Source organism: Patella vulgata, chromosome 4 (assembly GCF_932274485.2).
Source record: "Patella vulgata chromosome 4, xgPatVulg1.2, whole genome shotgun sequence".
Taxonomy (NCBI): domain Eukaryota; kingdom Metazoa; phylum Mollusca; class Gastropoda; family Patellidae; genus Patella; species Patella vulgata.
The window spans coordinates 64,494,141-64,513,471 of record NC_065882.2 but is presented as its reverse complement, the minus strand read 5'-3'; the positions used below and the strand labels follow the sequence as shown (position 1 = coordinate 64,513,471).

Sequence of the window (19,331 nt, the reverse complement as noted above, 5' to 3'; positions counted from 1 at the left end):
GCTACCCCTATATCCCAAATTTCAGACTCGGGGCAGACCTAGTGTAGCCGCCAACCCCGAACAGACCGGTTTCGCTCGGGGGTCATAACTCCGAAACCGGAAGTGGTAGACTAACGCCACCTGGCCTATGTTACTCCCCGGTCCGAGCGACCCCTATACCCCAAATTTCAGACTCGGGGCAGACCTAGTGTAGCCGCCAATCCCGAACAGACAGACAGACTATAACTGCCGACACCTCTTTTGTGGCACAAAATCGGAATGGAGGAGGGAGGTCTAGGTGTGGGCGGTTAGAATTTACATATCAGGTTCACAGGATAAATAAGTTGATAAGTCGAGTTTCATTACTCCTGACAAATTTATTAAAAGTAACTGTTCAAACTGGATACATACAAAGTTTACATCATATATGTTCTTCTTAAGTACTCAAATACTTGAAGCTTATGTAACTTTCATTTTAAATTCTCAAATACTAAACACTACCGGATAGGTATTACTTAGATTTCTACCACATCTGTGAATCAACCGTCACATCAGAAATTATGTAGACGTCATAAATAACAAACGTATGTGACTGTTAGAACAAAGTAATTGCAACAAATACTCAGGGTCTAAAATAAGATACGTTTACCGCTGATATCGTCACATCATCATAATCCAATATTATGAGTCCAACAGTTCACATATTGACGTCACCGGACCGAAGAAATATCTTGAACCGTTAGTCGGCCGGCATAAACACAATGCTAAGTGGTAGGGTGACCCACCATAAATAAATATCTCCATATATCTCGACAATTACGCCACAATATTTATATATATGCCAAGCCTCAAATCAGTTCCACACAATTATAGTCACTAAATAAACGATCATGTTGTACTTAATAAGCTATGACCATTAATCATGTATAAATAATAGACTGAAAACTGGTTCCAAGAGTCGTCCATAACATCCAGACACTTTTGAGTAAAAGATAGGTTACGTGCCCTTGTTTTGAAATTAGTCTCGCTTAACCAGTCTATCGACAATTCTACGTCTGATTGACAGGTCGGGATAATCAAGACTACTTTTTTACGAAACATAACAGAAAGCTAGAACAAGAAATTGAATTTAGAAATAAGCACGTTAGGTAGCTCAACAATCGTTTTAAGAAGCTTGTAAAATAAAATGAAACTACTGCTAGTATCATGTTCCTGTCTAACCCGAGTGATTCAGAGATATTATTTGTACTAAACCAAAAGATGCCGCTCTTAACGGTACAGTTAATGATAAAGCGATTTAAAAAATGAAACGAACGTAATTTCTAAATCTGCTGTAATAACCAAGAAGCTTAATTTTACTGCTATTCAAAATCGTCAACAATAAATTTTTTACGGCTGTAATAGTTGATCGATTTGTAGAGAATTGCACGTGCCATGGCTATTTATAGTATCATACTGTCAGAAAGTTGGTCTCGGCACGGCGAATGTGCACGCTTCAGTGGTAGTATCGAACTATCAGCGGTGGACTGTATTTCTGTGAGTACATGGGTCACCCTATAAGTGGCAACCATAGCTCTGTAATGCAAACTAGTTAAAACGGTCATATTTAATAATGTCACCGTGAAAACTCTTAACTTTATCACGCACAAAAATTCTATGGCTCCTCCATTTTTGCCCGGGAAAAACGTTGTGCGCTGGAGTAATCCTGGATATGCTAGAGCTTACCAAATCAGCTTAAATTAGTAATAAATGACCCAATTCATACTTAATGAAATATGATAACCTATTACAAAAGGTATATATATGTAACAAAGTAATATTAATTAGATATAAAGTAGAACGGTAATTAATTCTAAATTAACAATGAATACTCCAACTTTGAGCAAACACATAGACTTGCGTACCAAGTCTCAAATACGGACATTCGGCTCACCATTCTAATCTAATACATATATGAATCTACGGCAGTTACACAGACAGACAGACAGACAAACGACAGTCACAAATATTAGTATAGATGAAAAGTAACCAAATTATGAGTATTGTATTGACGAGATGAAACATTAAACTACATTTTATTAGATAACGTAATGATACAGTATATTACAATATAAGAACTATAAGTAAGATATGTATCGTATTATGATTATAATTGTTCATTCACTATATTTTTGTCATTAAATCAAACAAATAATCACATTGTTTGTATATACAGCTGAGAAGGGTGTTGCTATTTGTGTAGAAGCGTGACTAATTATGATACACAAATCTGGCTAATATTCACGGTTTTGACGCCTTAGTAACATAACACATAACTTATGACTACTGATTACTAAACAAAATGAAATGAAATGTGTTTTAACGTCCTACTATTTTGCTCCTACTGTGAGCGTGCTGTGAGGGAAGTTTTGTCCGAACAGCGGCGCTACGGCCTACTCTTACATCGAGTTCCAACTGCCAAGGAATATTTTACGTGCACGCCAATGTGTTTACGGTGCGAATAGACAGATGGCCATGTCAGACCCTTCGGACTGCTACCCTGACAGCAGGAAACCACGACGCAATATGCCGATGAACTTTCTCGGCCAACACCTGAAGCGAACCCGCGATCTCCAAGCTAACGAGCTAGCGTCTTACGCACTTAACCACCGTGGCTCTTGATTACTAAAGATTATGTATATAAAATGACGATTTCGGCCTGTTTGTGCCATATATTTTCATATATAAGAGATTTTTCTTTATTAGTGAATGATATAAAAGTATCTGGAATAAAATATCCAAAATAAATCCTAAAAAATAAAATGGGGAAAATCTACGAATCATTCAACCTTCACTATATCAACAAACCATATGCACGTGGTCATATACGCATCTAGTTTAAGTGTAAGTACATGAAATGTGGGATTATAAAAATAAGAAATTCGTAGCATTCTTCTCTGATATACAATATTATATATTAAAATATATTACAACTTTTGTGCTTATTTTTTTATATTAAACCACGTTTGAAAGACCTGGAAAGATCAAAAAGTACATACCCGTAAGATAAAGATAATACTTAGGGCCATAGGGGGAATGGAGATCCCCATTCTCTCTTGAAAGCATGAGCCGTTTACAATATATAGTATATTTTGCATATTACACTCTGCATTTTGCACAATAGACAAATGCGTAAATTATTAATTTCCGGCCTAGTCCGGAATTTTTTCCGTATGCAACTGAGCTTCGTTGCAGATCCCATATAATGTATGTTCTAATATGCTTAGTTTTATTATGCATTTTTCTCTTATGCAAATTTCAGAATGGAGAAGTGTAATGTGCAAAATAACTATTATACTGTATTTTTATGGTAGGGTATTGCTGCCAATATTAAATGCTCTGCAACAATGCCTTTTCCATTGATTATATGTAGAAAGTACAATGTACAAAGTCCTAAAAACGGGTTATGATAAAGTTAAAATACCTCTGCGAATCTAATATAGAAAATGTAGAACATCTCTTTGTTTTCTGTCCATTTTCACAAATAATATGGAATCATTTTCAGACTATGTTAGATCGCAGCAATGTAAAGATAAATATAAAAACACATATCAAACATCTTGGTTTAACTAACAAACCAGATTATATAAATAATACTGAATGGATCTTCATTAATCATGTAATTATTTTAACTAAGTTCTATATATATCGGGCTAAGCTACGAAACGAAATACTCAATATTAATAAGTATGAAAGGTTTTTAGTAGAACATACTAAATTGGAAACTAAGATATCTTCGGAATTATAAATAAATAAATTGAAATATCTTTTTAAGACTTCCTCCATACAGATTCCCCATTAATGGATACATGTACTTAGATCTCTGTATAGTAGGGACCCGTGTGATCAACCGTCAACTTTACATTTACTTTTGCCTTAGAGGTATTTTGACTTTATCATTATCGGTATTAGGACTTTGTACATCGTACTTTTTACATATAATCAATGGAAACGACATTGTCGCAGATCATTTAATATTGGCCGCGATACCCTAAAATATATTTTGTATTATTGAATAGTGCTTTTTAACACTGTGACATTGGTATTGTGGAGCAATGGAAATTGCAAATTGTAAAACTAAAATACATATTTTGAACTGCTGACATTATAATGCAATTTGCAACGTGAACATTGAAATAATATTGGCAACGTTATCCTTCCATATAATCTGTCCTAAATCTGGCACTGCCGACATTCCAAAAATATTACCATTAAAACACACTTATCTAGGAATATCTACATCACTGAAAGACTGATTTGTGTTTTGAAATTAAATGCGGTTTGAGTTTCTCATCAGTACTATAGTCATTAATCTCCATATAAAACACCTTACACCACATTATTTATCTTTATTAAAATCTTGTACGGAAATGCTGCCTTCGTTAGATTGGTCTCATACCAATACCGTGACGTAATTGTTCAAATATGAAAAAAGTGACTATAGTATGTGGACCAAGTCTCAACCAATTTGGTATAAAACCTTTGTATAATCCTAGAGGTCCTTCAGATCGAATAGTTTTAAACAAACAATCAAATGCCGACGTATATGTTTTATCAGCTCCTGTGAATAAACAAACATAGTTTACTTAAAATAATTTGCCTAATCTGGGTTTATAAATGTTAGAGAATAATTCATTTTCTTGCCAAATGCAAGATCTGTGCAACTGAATTTATATGAAATGGTGTTTAACGTCCTACTTTTCTGCATCGTCCGGGCTAATGAAGACGGGAAACTTCATTGAAAGATTTCCACATTTTTGCCAATAACTAAAACCTCCGTTTACTATCCAGGGTCAAGTCATTAAGTTGAGTGTCGTGGCTTCCATTCCCAGTATGTATGTGACAAGGGGTAGACTCGCCTGTCCTACCTCATGAGTTTTCTCCTGGTTGTCTGGTTTCCCCCAACTGCTAAAGACCCTTACGCACAAAAGAATTACTGAAATAAAATTGAACCATATGTTTGTCCGAAATGACCTAGTACAAATCGACTAGCATGTTCGACACAGCTCAAAATATCTCGGCGCAAGGAGGAAAGACAGAAAATCAACTTGGATCCTACCTGTTCCGTGTTGATTCATAATCCTAGTTTTAACAACATCAACAGGGGAAGTTGTTATAGCTGTAGCCAAACCTGCAACCATTGATGATACTATGTGTAGCTTTGGTCCTTCGTTCATTAATTCATGATTCAATATTGTATGTTTGGTATGATCATATGCTGGTATCTGAAAATGGTAAAATATTGTATACTTAGTATGATTATACGTTGGTATCTAAAAATGGTAATACAATATGCTTTAGTGCGATCATATGCTGGTATCTGAAAATGGTAAAATATTATATGCTTATTATGATTATACGTTGGTATCTAAAAATAGTAATACAATATGCTTTAGTGCAATCATATGCGGGTATCTGAAAATGGTAAAATATTATATGCTTATTATGATTATACGTTGGTATCTAAAAATAGTAATACAATATGCTTTAGTGCAATCATATGCGGGTATCTGAAAATGGTGTTTTTAAGTGTGATCATACGCTGGTATCTTTACAAAATAATAAAAATATTTTACGTTTCATATAATTATACGCCGGCATCTAAAAATAGTAAAACACTATAATGATCACACGCTGGTATCGAAAATCATATAGTAAGTTATTGTATGTTTAGTGTGGTCATGCCGATGTCTTTATAAAATATTATATAGAAAAAAAAATATTGCATGTTTTGGTTCTATGATCAAACGCGGGGATCCAAAGGGGATCACGTGGCTAAGTGGGTAAGACGCTGGCTCGCTAACCTGGAGGTCAGGTGTTCGATCCCTGCATTGGTCGAGAAAGTTCACCCAGATTTTTCGGCGTGGTTTCCCCTTGTCAGTGATGCAGGATGAAGGGCCTGACAAGGACAGCTGTCTAGTCGTTCGGATGGGACGAACAACCGAGGTCCCGTGGCGTGCGCGTAAAAGATCCCTTGGCAGTTGGAATTCGATATAAGAGTAGGCCGTAGCGCTGCTGCCCGGGCAAAATTTCCCTCATAGTACACTGTATGGCGTATGCCCGTCTTCATTAGCCCAGGTTAGGAGCAGAACAGTAGGACGTTAAACCCCATTTATGATGAAGGCCCCTTCTTTAGATAATCTAACGTTATTACGCTCTCGGAGCTCCAGAAAACGGGGTCATTACCTTGTCACTGGAAGGCGTGCTTTTGACTTTTAGGGGCGTTGGTGACGTCACGTGCTTCCACTGCATACTTTGACTTTTTTTTGGGGGGGGGGGGAGGGGTTCTAAGTGATGCACCCAGGTTTCATCCGGAATAACAATATGATGTTTTGCTAATGTCATTTGCAGTAGGTAACTGTCTAACGTAGCATCTACTTTATCTTGTATGGTCACGTTACAAGGGCCACGAGACCGTGGTTCGTCTTCAGTGCTGATCCAGCCCCTTGTAAATTCCGCACACCACTGTACAATACAAGGGAGTGTTTTCACCTAAATGGCGTCGACGTAAATTTTTTCAAATGAAGATACTTAATCATGATTCTGTATTCAGTTATCAATTATGAGAGCAAATGAGGTGGTTATGCAATTGGGCAGCTATATATAGAATTCATGTTTTGCATGTCAACCACGTGCTAACAGACTCTTCTAGCAACATGAGCAGGCGGGCTGAGTTTGGGCGATCCGTTCATGGCGAGGCCGGAAACTTTTAGAATGCAGTTCTAAATAAGTGGAGGATGTCCTTTTATGTAGTTCGTATCTTATTAATTTGTTATTGTACTTCAACATTTATTTTCTAAATGAGATAGATAAATGTATATATAAGTCTAATTGGGATTAATTAATAGGAGATGAATATCATAACTGTGACAGGAAATGACACTATAATGATCGCGATCGATACTAATTGATAGAGCTGAACGTCTTACATTTCAACACGAGCGAGGCTAATGAAGACGGACATACGCCATACATTGTGCTATTATGAAAATGTTCCCAACTCTCGGGGAAATTTTAATATGTGTTGATAATGGCATACATCGATACTCGGCTTTTCGCTTCATTCTAACATCTAGGCACTTTTTCATACTAGGCCTGTAATGGCGAGGGCGGGGGGGGGGGGGGGGCAGCCATGGTTATATCAGCTTCGTTAATGTGAACATGGTCAAAACCGATCTGTAGATTTATTAATGTTTCTGTACAATAAATATATATTAAAAGCTTTCATGGTTCTCTTACGTGCAGGCAATATCTACACAGGGCCTCGTTTTTTCGTTCCATCCGAGCAACTCGACTCCCCCAACATCCGCACCATTGACAAGGGAACACCACGATGGAAAATCCTGAGGAAATTCCTCGGCCATCAATATGGGAGGGAACCCGAAATCTCCTTAAGAACGAGCGTTTCGCTAAATGGTTGACCGTGGCTCCGCTTTAATATAAGCTACATATCTAATAAATAATCATTTTTTACGTTTTCTTAAGAATTAAGACAAGTGTTAGTGATCTGTGCTAAGGGTTAAAGTTAACGGTGAAGATTATACGGGAAAATAACACCCGATCTCACCTGTGTGGCTGTCAGTATGGCGGCTCTTTTAACAGTAGGTCCGATGCCAACATACAGACCCCGAATACCTTCTTTTTGTAGAATTTCTTTAAAAGCTGCTCGCATTGTGGGATATCTGGGCGTTTCTCCAGGCTTAGGCTGACGCTGTGCTTGTAACCGAACTTTGACCAGATCAGTGGGCGTTGCTATTGAACTTCCTATCGCACCTTTAAACAAACAAAATTTTATAGGCGAGCATCGAGAGTTGATTATGGTCCTGTTAAGCTAATAAATGTCTAATTAATAACTGTATTAATAATTAATACAACTGTATCTTGACAGATTAAAAGATAATAACAGTATGGTTCATTCAATAATGTACAGAAATATTTATGGCGCACAGTGTGGGTGATAATTAAGACACAAAGCCATGTTAATGAGACATTTGACATTACCTAGCAGGACATTCTCTGATCAAGTTATGTCAATATTTTATATCAGCGGAACAACATACTAATAAAATAAAACATTAATCGTTAGTCAAACATGGGAGATGTCTAAGGAGAGATCCCAGATATATTGCAGTAAATAAATTTGTTAATCCTAGAACCGTTTATTATAGTAACAAGCGCTGTGGTACGTTTCGAAAGAAATATCAACGCCAGGTTGTAAATAGAACAAAATAAAATGGAGTTTAACGTTTTACTGTTTTGCACCAACTGAGCTATAAATATAGGCGTAGGATCCCCCATCACCTTTGATGAGGCAGAAATTGGAGAACCCGAAAAACATTTTCCTTAGTGGCCGATTAAACCAGACGCAAGCGAGCAAAGCACGGCGTCGAGCTTATTGGGGAGGGGCGGGGCCTCTCACAGGGAATTTTGAAAATCAGACGGCGTAAAAGCGTTATGTGGCTTTGCAACCGAAAACCCACTGTATTACCACCTGAATTCCAGGTATTCGGGTAGAGGGAACAGAAATGGCCGAAAAAATTGTGTTTAGATTCCTGGAAGCCGCGGAAAACGGAGTCGGTTACTAGCGAAAGCTGGAGTGGACCGTCGAGGGATATCTTCAGTCATATCTCCCCAGAAAATTGATGAAATGTAGAAGACCACAAACGCGTTTTTCTGTAGTTATTCCAGCCCGTGAGTGCAGCAACAAGAATGTAGCCAAATATAGCCTTATTTATGAGGCTTTAGAACCTAAATCCCACTCTGTGCTCACTTAAATTCCAGATGCTGTGGGAGAGGGGGTAGAACTGAAATGACCGAAGCTGAAATAATTCCAGCTTAGATTCCTCGAACCCGGTCACAAGTTATTACACTAATTTTCAATGTTTTAGCTTGTCTAAAGAAATTCCGATTGCCGAAAAATTGATGACACATATAATAATCGATGTACGAATCGGTCGTACAATGCAGATTGGCTCAGACTAAAATGTCATGTGATTTCCAACACTTTTTTTTACCGACTAGACGGCAAACAGGGTTAATTTCCCAAATAATTTTGTTCCCACTTTACCATACCCGTTTTCCTGAAATATTTGCGCGAAAAATTTATGAAACAAATAATGATCGATGACCGAAGACTATCCCACAATCAATATTGACTTTTACTTGTATAAATTATTTCGAAACTTCAAACAATAAAATGCGGGCATCCTTTACGTTTTAGATGCCTTCACGTGTACAAACTGGATGATTTGATGATACATTTGCACTAAAAACATAATCACAGAAATTAATCCATCAAAACTTTGCTTCAAATCCCTCTCAAAACATTGTATTCGCGAGGAAATACCTCAAGCTTTAAAAGAAATCTATTTAAAGAAGTGGATACTAGCCAAGCCGAGAGAGAATCCATTGCATATAAAAGACGCTGTTGTCTTTAATCGCTGTCTATTTACCATAAATATCGAAGCTTAAGTAAATTCTGGGATTATCCCCAACCCACTTCTTTTTCCGCAGTTTAGTCTCTAAGAATCTGTTGTGCGTTTAAGTCTCTCACTTTTTCCCCGTCCGCTCGCCATCATATTTATCAACATAAACATTATAATAAGGCTGACAATTGACCTGTGCGCGCTGCCCAGGTGTTTTTCAGGGTATCCAGTATTTGTCTAGTAAGATTGGGTGGCTCTACTTACCATATATACCAAAATTGCCATACTTTTATTAATAATAATGATAATATGAACATTTGTATAGCACTAATTCCACACTTAGAATATGTTCTACGTGCTTTCTACACAATTTAAAACTAAATATAAGGTTTAAATAGGTATGTTTTAAGTCTGGATTTAAAACATGGAGATGGAGCAAAAAAAACCTTAAAGCTCTTCCCCCAAATATCTTCTATCTCCACTTTGGGGTTACCAATTGTATTTGATCACATGAGGGTAAACTCCGGGAAGGCTTATAACTTTGAATTAATTCAGTTAAATAAGATGGTGCTAGGTAATATACGTACAGATTGAAAAGTCAGTGATAGAATCTTGAAATTCATCCCTTCCTCTATTCGCAGCCAGTGTAAAGAGTTTAATATTGGTGATACATGAGATGACTATGAAGGACGAGATACTATCCGAGCGGCAGTGTTTTGTATCGTTTGTATCTTCTTGGTGGACTCTTTGAACACACCGCCAAGAAGGCTATTACAATAATCTAAAAGGGATAGGATTAAGGAGCGAACAAGTGTACTTGTTGCTTCAGGTGTTAGATAATCTCTAATCCGACTGATATTTTTCCGGTGAAAGTAACATTTCCGTGTAAGATTATTGATATGATTGTTTAGTCTTAAGCTGGAATCTATATGAGGACACCTGAATTTCTGACTGACGGGGAGAGAGTAATTCGGATTCTTCGACTACTATTAGTTTAAAATTAAGTTTATTCACACGAATGTGTGGTCCAATGACTATCGCTTCGATCTTGTCACCGTTCAGTTTCAGAATTTTGTGTCTTCCATGCTTTGATGTCTTGTGGATACAACATTCCAAGCTGGCAGGTCTAACTTTTCTATCAGCTGCGTGTCATCCACATAGAGGTGGTGGTTTACATCAGTATGGGTGTTGTGTTGATAAGATTCCCTAACTCTGACGTGTACAATGTAAACAGAATTGGACCAAGCACGCTTCCCCAGGGAACACCACATGGTAGCAAAACCTCCTTTGAAAAAGAATCGCAAACTAAAATAAACTACCTGCGACCTGTAAGGTACGAGATGAACCACAATAACACAACCATCCAATCCAAAAGATGTTTGGGGGCGGTCTAGGGGAATTTGGTGGTCGATAGTGTCAAACCCGGCTGAAAGATCGAGAAGATCCAACTGTCCAAGATTGCCATCAACCACCATCAGATTTAGATAGTTTAAAACTCGATTTAACGCAGTTTCAGTTCCATGTGATTGACGGTAAGTGGACCGGAATTTGTGTAGTAGATCGCTTTCAAGCAGATGTTCTAACAGTATCTTCTTAACTGCTTTTTCAAGTACTCTCGAAAGGAATGGCAAATTTGAAACGGGTCGATAGTTTTTGAAAATGTTTTATCAAGTGAAGGTTTCTTTATCAAGGGTTTTATGACTGCAACTTTACCAGATCGGAGCCTAAAATGGATTACTTTAGTTATTGCAGGAAGAAGGGTATCAGTACATTGTAATAAAATCTTTGAAGGAAAGGGATCCAGCAAGCACCAGGCAGGTTGGGTTAGATTCCATCAAGCGTTTTAGTCCCACGGTCTCTCAGAATGGCTTGGAATGATCTCATTTTCTACCTGAGAAATATTTGTCCAGATCAGCTCTTTTCGAATTTGTGGGAGTGCCGATTTCATTTCTAAGATTTACCTAATAAAGTAGATAAAGTTGTGTACAAAGCTTTTGATTCTTTAGATTTTAATAATAATATTTCATTGTTGTAATACGTTTGTCTGGTATTTCGAAAAAGATTATTCACATTGTTACGTTCACTGACTTCCTCCACTTACGTTCTTCTGATCGCCTGCACAGTGCAGGCCCTTGCATCACGGCGTTTGTTGCAATACCAGGGTGAATTGGGCTTCTTTCTAAAGAGTTTGACACTTTATGGTGCATGTTTATCCAACAAATCCTCAAGCGTTGGACTAAATAATTGCATTAAATGATCAACATCTTTAGGGGAATGATTTGAACACAGTTGTAATGAATCGAGGTTCTCTTGCAAGTAAGATGATATAATTTTCTTAAATTGGCGACATTTCACCTTTGTTTTAGATGGTAATGGTTTCTTAAAAATCTAATTTAAAGTTTACGTAGAAATGATCAGAGACTTGTCTGTCTTACACTGAGATGTCATGAACCGCAAATTCTGTGGATCTTATTATAATAAAGTCTAATATATTTAAACCATTTGGCCATCCAACCCCCCAGTCACTCAATGAAACACTGGAGATGAGCGCTGTATCAAATCAATCAGGACTACATGTAAGTGACTTAGTGACAACAAGGTAGCCTATCTCCAGTTTGCAAAGCACTGTGTAATAAATACCTGATATAGCACCGGCACATATCTTCTTCCATAACGGAGTGTGGGCGGGATCTGTAGCCCCGAAAAGAACTTTCATTGGTTCGTAAGCTCCAAGCCTGAAACCACTGTAAAACCCATCACGTAACATAGACGGTGCTAATCTAAAAAAAAACCCAATAGCTCCACTGTAAAGTTGATATCAATGACTAATGAACAAAAAAGTTAATAAATGAAAATATATGGTACAACAGACCAAAGTCATCATTTTATATACCTAATGTTTATTAGTTACTTAAAATTGTTAGTAACCGGGCTGTTTTGTCACTAAGGTGTTAAAACTGTGAGTGTTGAGTGATATATACCACTATTGGCGGGGTTTGTGCATTCAAAGGTGATGGGTATATTACTTAGTCATTTGACGTAAATAAAATACTGAAAATGTTTTGTTCAATACAGTGTGCGAAAATACTAAAGTCACCAAAAATCTGATCTTAGTAAATCATCTGAAAATCGGGCTATTAATGTATATTATATAAAGACGGATTTTGTAAGTTGTTCTATATTGAATATATACGGGAGCTTATAGGGGTCATGCAAAATTTTGTAGAAGACCTCGAGATCCTGCGATCTCAATTTAATGTTTTCGAAATCCCCTAATAATTTTCTCGAAAATCTCACATCATGAGAATGATTTCGATTATGTTTATGTGTGCGCATAGTTTTTAACATATTCTGAGCGCTACACGACCTGTCGTTTCGGAGTTTATCCCATTTCCCGAAAGCCTTAATAACCTGAAGTTTTTAACGGATTTGTTTTAATTTTGATTTGAAGCATTGGGGTTATGAGTGGACGATCCGTATCGATTTTCAGCGCTCATCATCGTCCTGGAGTTCCCACCCCCTCCCCTTTCAGAAAACCTTGTTAATAGAGAATACAGGTTTTAACTGATTTTATTTTTCAAATGTGGTGTGGAGCACTGGGGCCTTTCGATTTTCAGTGCTGAGCAAACTTCTGTTCCAGGGTTACCCTCTTTGTCCGTATTTTTGTTCAAATACGGGACGATGAGAGAACGAACTCTATCGATATTCAGCATTCTATAACCTTCTGTTCCTTCATATACGCCCCCCCCCACCGTAAGCCTTATTAATTCACTTTTCAACAGTTACTCTCCATTATTTGAAAACCTTGTTAACGCGACAGAAACATTTTTTTAACGGATTTTCGATATTCAGTGTTCCGCGATAAGGATGACCCTTGTTGACTTTCAGCAATGTAGACTTTTCTGTCACAGAGATATAACAAGCACGTGAACACAAAAATAGATTAGGCGCGGTTTATTTGGAAGATATAATCAGTATTTGTAAGAAAACATGTTCTACATATAACATAAAACGAATTATATCATGCTTCAATTCTTTTATATATTAACTTAGATAAGACACAAGAAATATGACATTTAATACGGAGTTGCCATTATACAAACATGTCCTTTATTATATAAAAATCTGAAAAGTATGTTTGTATTTCTCAAGCTTCAAAGATTTATCTGTTACATTGATAGGTTGAAAATAAACGCAAGCATCAAAGAAAAAAAACAAAAGCAAAGTCGACCACAAAATCAATTTGCTATAATAAACTGTTAGTGACATGTTTGTTTCCGTTTCTTCTGTTCGCTCACTGTTTTCGATAAGGAGAGAGAGAAATGGGGTTTAACACAAACTAGGCCATTTCGGGACTAACATATATGGTTCAATTTTATTTCAATAATTCGCTTGCGCGTAGGGGGTCTTTAGCAGTGGGAGGAAACCGGAGGACTCGGAGAAAACCAACGAGTTTGGACAGGCGACCCTACTCCTTTTCACGTACAACCGGGGAATCGAAACCACGCCAGTTGACTCAATGACAGACTTTATGATACAACGCGCACGCGCTAACCACTCGGCCATCCACTCCCCCATTGATTTGGGAGAATGGGTATAAACTTGTATGTAGCTCGTCTGAAAAGTTGTACAAATTTATAAACAATATTTCCCCTGGTTGTTTGATAAACAACTTACCCTTTATATAAACCTCTAATCCCTTCATCTCTATAAATAACAACACCACCATGGGCGAAACCTCTATAATATCTATCTTTAAATACTCCTAACTTTCCCAGTTTACTTGACAGTTCATTTTCTAGTTGCATCCGAATCTTTATCACATCTACGGGATTGGTTACTAAAAAAAAAGGAAAGTAGACTGACTGAAAAAATAAGGGTATTTAATTCTATCAACATTATAAACACCCAGTTCCTCCATAATTCCAGAGTTAGATAGGCGTTACCCCCACCGCCCAACCCCCTCCCCTCCCACTCACACAAACCCCTTCCCCCTTATTTGCCGGCCGAATGATTGAATTTGATCTTGACTGCACGCTGCTTTGACTACGCTTCTGTTTTCTTTTAAAAAATTACACCCACCGGCTCTCTATGATGTGCAACCGTGGTAGAGTTGCCTGATTATTCTTTATTTAGTAGGAATGAAATGAAACAATGCCAGCAAAATATATTTAAAAGAAAATTTGCCGTCGCTCCTGGGTCCTTGTCATATCCGCCTCTTTCCCAAGCTATTTAAAACATATTATGCAACTAAAGTGAACGTTTTTAAATCATTCAGTGTAATTCTATACCTATACATAGATTAAATGCATATTTATGTGATCTGGGTCGGGCTAACACGTCCTTCACCTGTAACCAAATAACCCTTAGAATTCATATTCTTGGGGGAAAAAATACTGCTTTGCAACGTGTCTGTGTCTAATATTATTTTTACACTGGTCGTCCCATCGATCCTAATTTCACACAAATCTACCACAAGGAATTGTTACCTATAAAAAAACTTTTGTTATAATACTGAATTTATAAACCATTTAAACATGCATTAAGGTGTAATGTAACATTATTTTTCGTGTAACACTTATCCGAATACCGTGTATTGGTTTCCACCAGAGAAGGGGGTAAGTTTCACTTTTGAAAGGGTCAACTCAGGCCAAAAATAGAAATAATATGTCTGCGTTTACGGTTATTCGGCCAAAATGGAACATGGTCAGTATAGGTCGGATTATTTTTTGTTTCTTTGATTTTTTTTTTAAAAATTAAAACACTTCAGGGCGCCGTTCTAATTATTCTGAAAAAATATATGAAATTGACATTGATTTTGTCGAATGTTCGAGTATATTATACATAAACTTCATTTTTGACATTGTTTGTGGTGTTTTAATTATGGTAAAATGAATTGTAGGCATTTACATATCAGAGCAACAATATAATACCGTTAATAAAATTTTGGATAGTGGATACACATCATGTTCTAATATCGTAGATATTTGATATTGTCAACTGTTTTCGTATATTATACCTAAAGCATATTTTTGGCATTGCTTTAAGTGTTTAAATGGTTAAACAAACCGTTAGTAGGATTAGGCCATCCGGATATGACTTTGGGGTGCACAGTCGGTTCTTATTATGCCATGGATTCATGCATTATGTAAGATCTGACATGTTATTTTAAATACGATAACATGTTTATAATTGATGTCCCAATCTGATTAAAATATCATCTATATTTCGTTTCGTTTTTTTTATACTTTCGATGGCTTACACTACAGACAAATAAAACGAAATTTTAAACTATAAAAAACGTAACGAAATAGGATCTGTGTTTTAATCAGATTGGGGATCACGTGGCTAAGTGGGTAAGACGCTAGCTCGCTAGCCTGGAGATCGGGTGTTCGATCCCTGCATTGGCCGAGAAAGTTCATCCAGATTTTCCGGCGTGGTTCTCCCTTGTCAGTGATGCAGGACGGAGGGGCTGACAAGGAAAGCTGTCTAGTCGTTCGGATGGGACGAAAAACCGAGGCCCCGTGTACACATTGGCGTGCACGTAAAAGATCCCTTGGCAGTTGGAATTCGATATAAGAGTAGGCCGTAGTGCCGCTGTCCGGGCAAAATTTCCCTCATAGCACACTGTATGGCGTATGCCCGTCTTCATTAGCCCAGGTTAGGAGCAGAACAGTAGGACGTTAAACCCCATTTCATTTCATTTCATTTCATTTAATCAGATTGTTGATTCCCTAACATCTCCAGCTTAATTACGGAGTAAAGTTCCGGAACATAATGCTCAATTGGGCTAAATATCGAAATTTCAGTGTTGGATTTTTTCTGCAGAAACACAACGAGCTATTTTCAAAGGAAGGCCCATAAACTAGGAACCGTCGGGTAACCGTGCACAAATGTAATTATTTGTTAGGCCTTATCACGAAACCTCGCGCACATAGACAATATTGTAAGCTATTTTCAATTGCCCGAAAATTGCGAGAGCATATCGTCCGTGTTTGACGCCTTGACCACGATTTCATCCGGTGGCAATCCCTGAACCGTCGTACATTTAGCCGTATTTCGACAGCATCGATAGTTTAAAAGTGCACGTTGTATGCACCAGGCTTAAGAAACTCCTGTACAGAATGCAGCGACACGCCAAGAGAGATCAGAATATAATAGCTGGTGTGGTTGGACATGATAGCTCACGGATTACATTTATTCCTTGAGTGAAAGTGCAGAAATACTTGACTAAAATGATAAGGATTATATAGTTGTCCTTTTATTTTAATTTATAATAAATGTTAAATGTAAATTTGTCGAATCCTTAAAGAAACATTCCAAATTGTTTTACCTGGATTCTGTTGATACAGGTATGGTGAGTAAATTAAAGCTGATGAAGAGATGCAAACATCTTACAGTGTACTTTGAATTCGAATTATCCCATTCAAAACGCATGCAGCACTGACAAGGGGAAATGAATAGGGGTTTAACTTCTTCCTGTTCTGCACCCTCCCGAATAATCAAGACGGGCATAGCCTACGCCATGCAGTGTGCTTTGTGGGGAAATTGCGCCCGGACAGCGATATTATGGGCCGCATATATTTCGAATTCCTACTAGCGGACCTCAATTTAAAAGCCGATATTTGTCATTGGGATTTTTCGAACAATTTCTAATTTTGTACGACTTCACCCACACTCAAATGTATTATTTAAAATCTAATTAAGCAAACAAAATCAAATTATCAACGGTAGTTAATGTCCTTGGTTAGATTCTATCGGATCAAACATTTTACGAGGCCCGAGAGAGGGTAGAGAAGGGGGTGGGGGGCACACATCGTTCCGGGGCCCATATCGCCCACTCGACACAAACTAGGTAATTTAGAACTAATGGTTCAATTTTATTTCAAGAGGTCTTTAGAAGTGGGAGGAAACCAGACACCGGTTTATTTATTATAAATTATAGCCTATACGTTTATACACGTAGATTAGTGTAACTTAAGACTCTTGTTATTAACTTATATAAGTTATGTATTTTTACCACTGGCCATTGACCGTGTGTAAAGTAGGTCCACAAACTAAATGAATTGAAAAGGAAATGGGGTTTAACGTCCAACGTTTCTGCACCAACTGGGCTATTGAATTTAAGACGGGGGGGGGGGGGGTATTAAAAGAACGGAAGTTTACCCCAGTATTCAGGCCAGATATGATATTGAACCTATCTTAATAAGTCGATATTCCTCTATAAGTAAGTCAATACCATTCGTAATTAAAATGTAGGTGGACCGAGGCTAACATAACTTTGCGCTTGCCATTCTAGCTAGAGGTCATTGCCCGTATACACACGATCGCGCCCCCTCAAATCTAGCCTATATGTAAAACTTTTCATATATAAAACTATGTCAAACCACCAAACGAAAAGATTGTGGATGCGATAGAGTTACACTATGGAAAACCCATTCGCCATAATTTACTCTGTGACGATTGCCCATGCGCATATTCAGTCGTTTCAGCTATCCACTTAGTCTCTCTGTTGATCAATACTACCCTCCGTTAAGCGCTACGAATCGGACTCTTTTGAGGAAAAGTTTTGTTGGAAAACAATGCGAATTAATACAAATAAATACCTACCAAAGGCCCCACACATATTGGACGTTCCAGCCAGAAGAAACCGCCATGCTTGTTCGTTCGGTATTTGCTTTGAAACTGTAGCCGACATTATACATATAGTCCTCTCCTAGTTCACCGTCTCGCTTGAGTTAACGCCACGCCATATTGCGCAGGTTTGCCGTGCGCGACTGATTATGTTTACAAGCAGACGAAAATAATATGTAGGTACATTGTATATGATTTACATGGTATTGAGTTACTATTACTGGTGAAAACTCATACTGATACATACACTGCGCTAAAGCCGCGCACACTTTGAGATTCCAGCATATTTGTTTTAAAATACAAACACTTTTAATTAAAAAAAAAAAAAAAATTTAGAGAAAAGCATGAAATTTTCTGTTTTGAATTATTTTGTTTTGTTTATTTTAAGAATTTATAATGGTCATTTGAGTTAAAATTAGTACTATGGTGTATACAAACTTCAAAGCTAAATGTAGGCTACATTTTCTAAGATAATGGTTGTAAAGTATGTATAGTTGGATCTATTAAATATAATTTCTTGCTTTGGTTATTACACCTTATGTACATTGCATTGCTGTATTTTAATTCTTCAGATAGATATTTTAATAACAAACAATCTGGAGAATGGAATAATTCACCTGTGCCATTTCCTCCGACAGAGCTGTAACAATAAACGCAGTCCATAAATTTATAGGCTGATCTGTTACTAAATCTCCTTTGCACAACCGTGGTTCGATTCCTAAATATACTACAGTAGTTATGTACCTTTCCTCTGCCCACCAATTTTGGCAAAAAAATTTACACCTTTTAAGAACCAGAAGTTATTAACAGAAATTGTTGAAATTTGACGGACGTCTCCAGTTTACTAATTTAGATAATGCACATAAATTCCATGCTGATCAGATTAAAACTTTTGTTATTCGAGCTTTCACAATATTCTACAAAGTGAAACAAGGGTCACAATTCCAGCAATTATTGACGAAAATTGTTGAAATTCGATAGGCGTCTCCATTTTACTCAGTTAAAGAAATGCATATAAAATTCATACAGATCGAATGATAACTTTTTTTATTCGGACGTGCACATGGTTCTACAAAGTAAAACAAGGACCAGAACTCCAAGAATTATTAACAGACTTTGTTGAAATTGGATATGCTTCGTTACTAATTTAAGTAATGCACATAAATGTCATGCAGAGCAGACAGTGACGGCGCTAGCCGTCGGTGATTGGGGGGGGGGGGCAAAGCTTGGGCAAAGTCCAAGGTCAAGGGGGTA

General features: G+C 37.3%; 1 protein-coding gene across 1 annotated transcript; it reads right to left on the bottom strand.

Annotated features, from left to right (window-relative positions):
* Window positions 1-336: 336 nt before the first annotated feature.
* Window positions 337-18,192, bottom strand: LOC126819596 (mitochondrial substrate carrier family protein ucpB). The gene is made up of 6 exons (XM_050547716.1): window positions 18,054-18,192; window positions 14,121-14,283; window positions 12,084-12,223; window positions 7,586-7,791; window positions 5,078-5,243; window positions 337-4,579 (listed from the first exon to the last, which is right to left on the bottom strand). The coding sequence occupies exons 1-6, from the start codon at window positions 18,139-18,141 to the stop codon at window positions 4,401-4,403; spliced, it is 942 nt and encodes a 313-aa protein (XP_050403673.1). The 5' UTR covers window positions 18,142-18,192; the 3' UTR covers window positions 337-4,400.
* Between the last annotated feature and the right edge of the window lie 1,139 nt (window positions 18,193-19,331).

Coding starts and splice junctions, on each gene's coding strand:
- LOC126819596 (XM_050547716.1), bottom strand. CDS start 18,141: ATGTCGGCTACAGTTTCAAAGCAAATACCGAACGAACAAGCATGGCGG. Junction 7,792..12,083: donor ATGTGCCGGTGCTATATCAG/GTATTTATTACA, acceptor GTTTGTTTAAAG/GTGCGATAGGAAGTTCAATA. Junction 4,580..5,077: donor TATGAATCAACACGGAACAG/GTAGGATCCAAG, acceptor GTTTATTCACAG/GAGCTGATAAAACATATACG.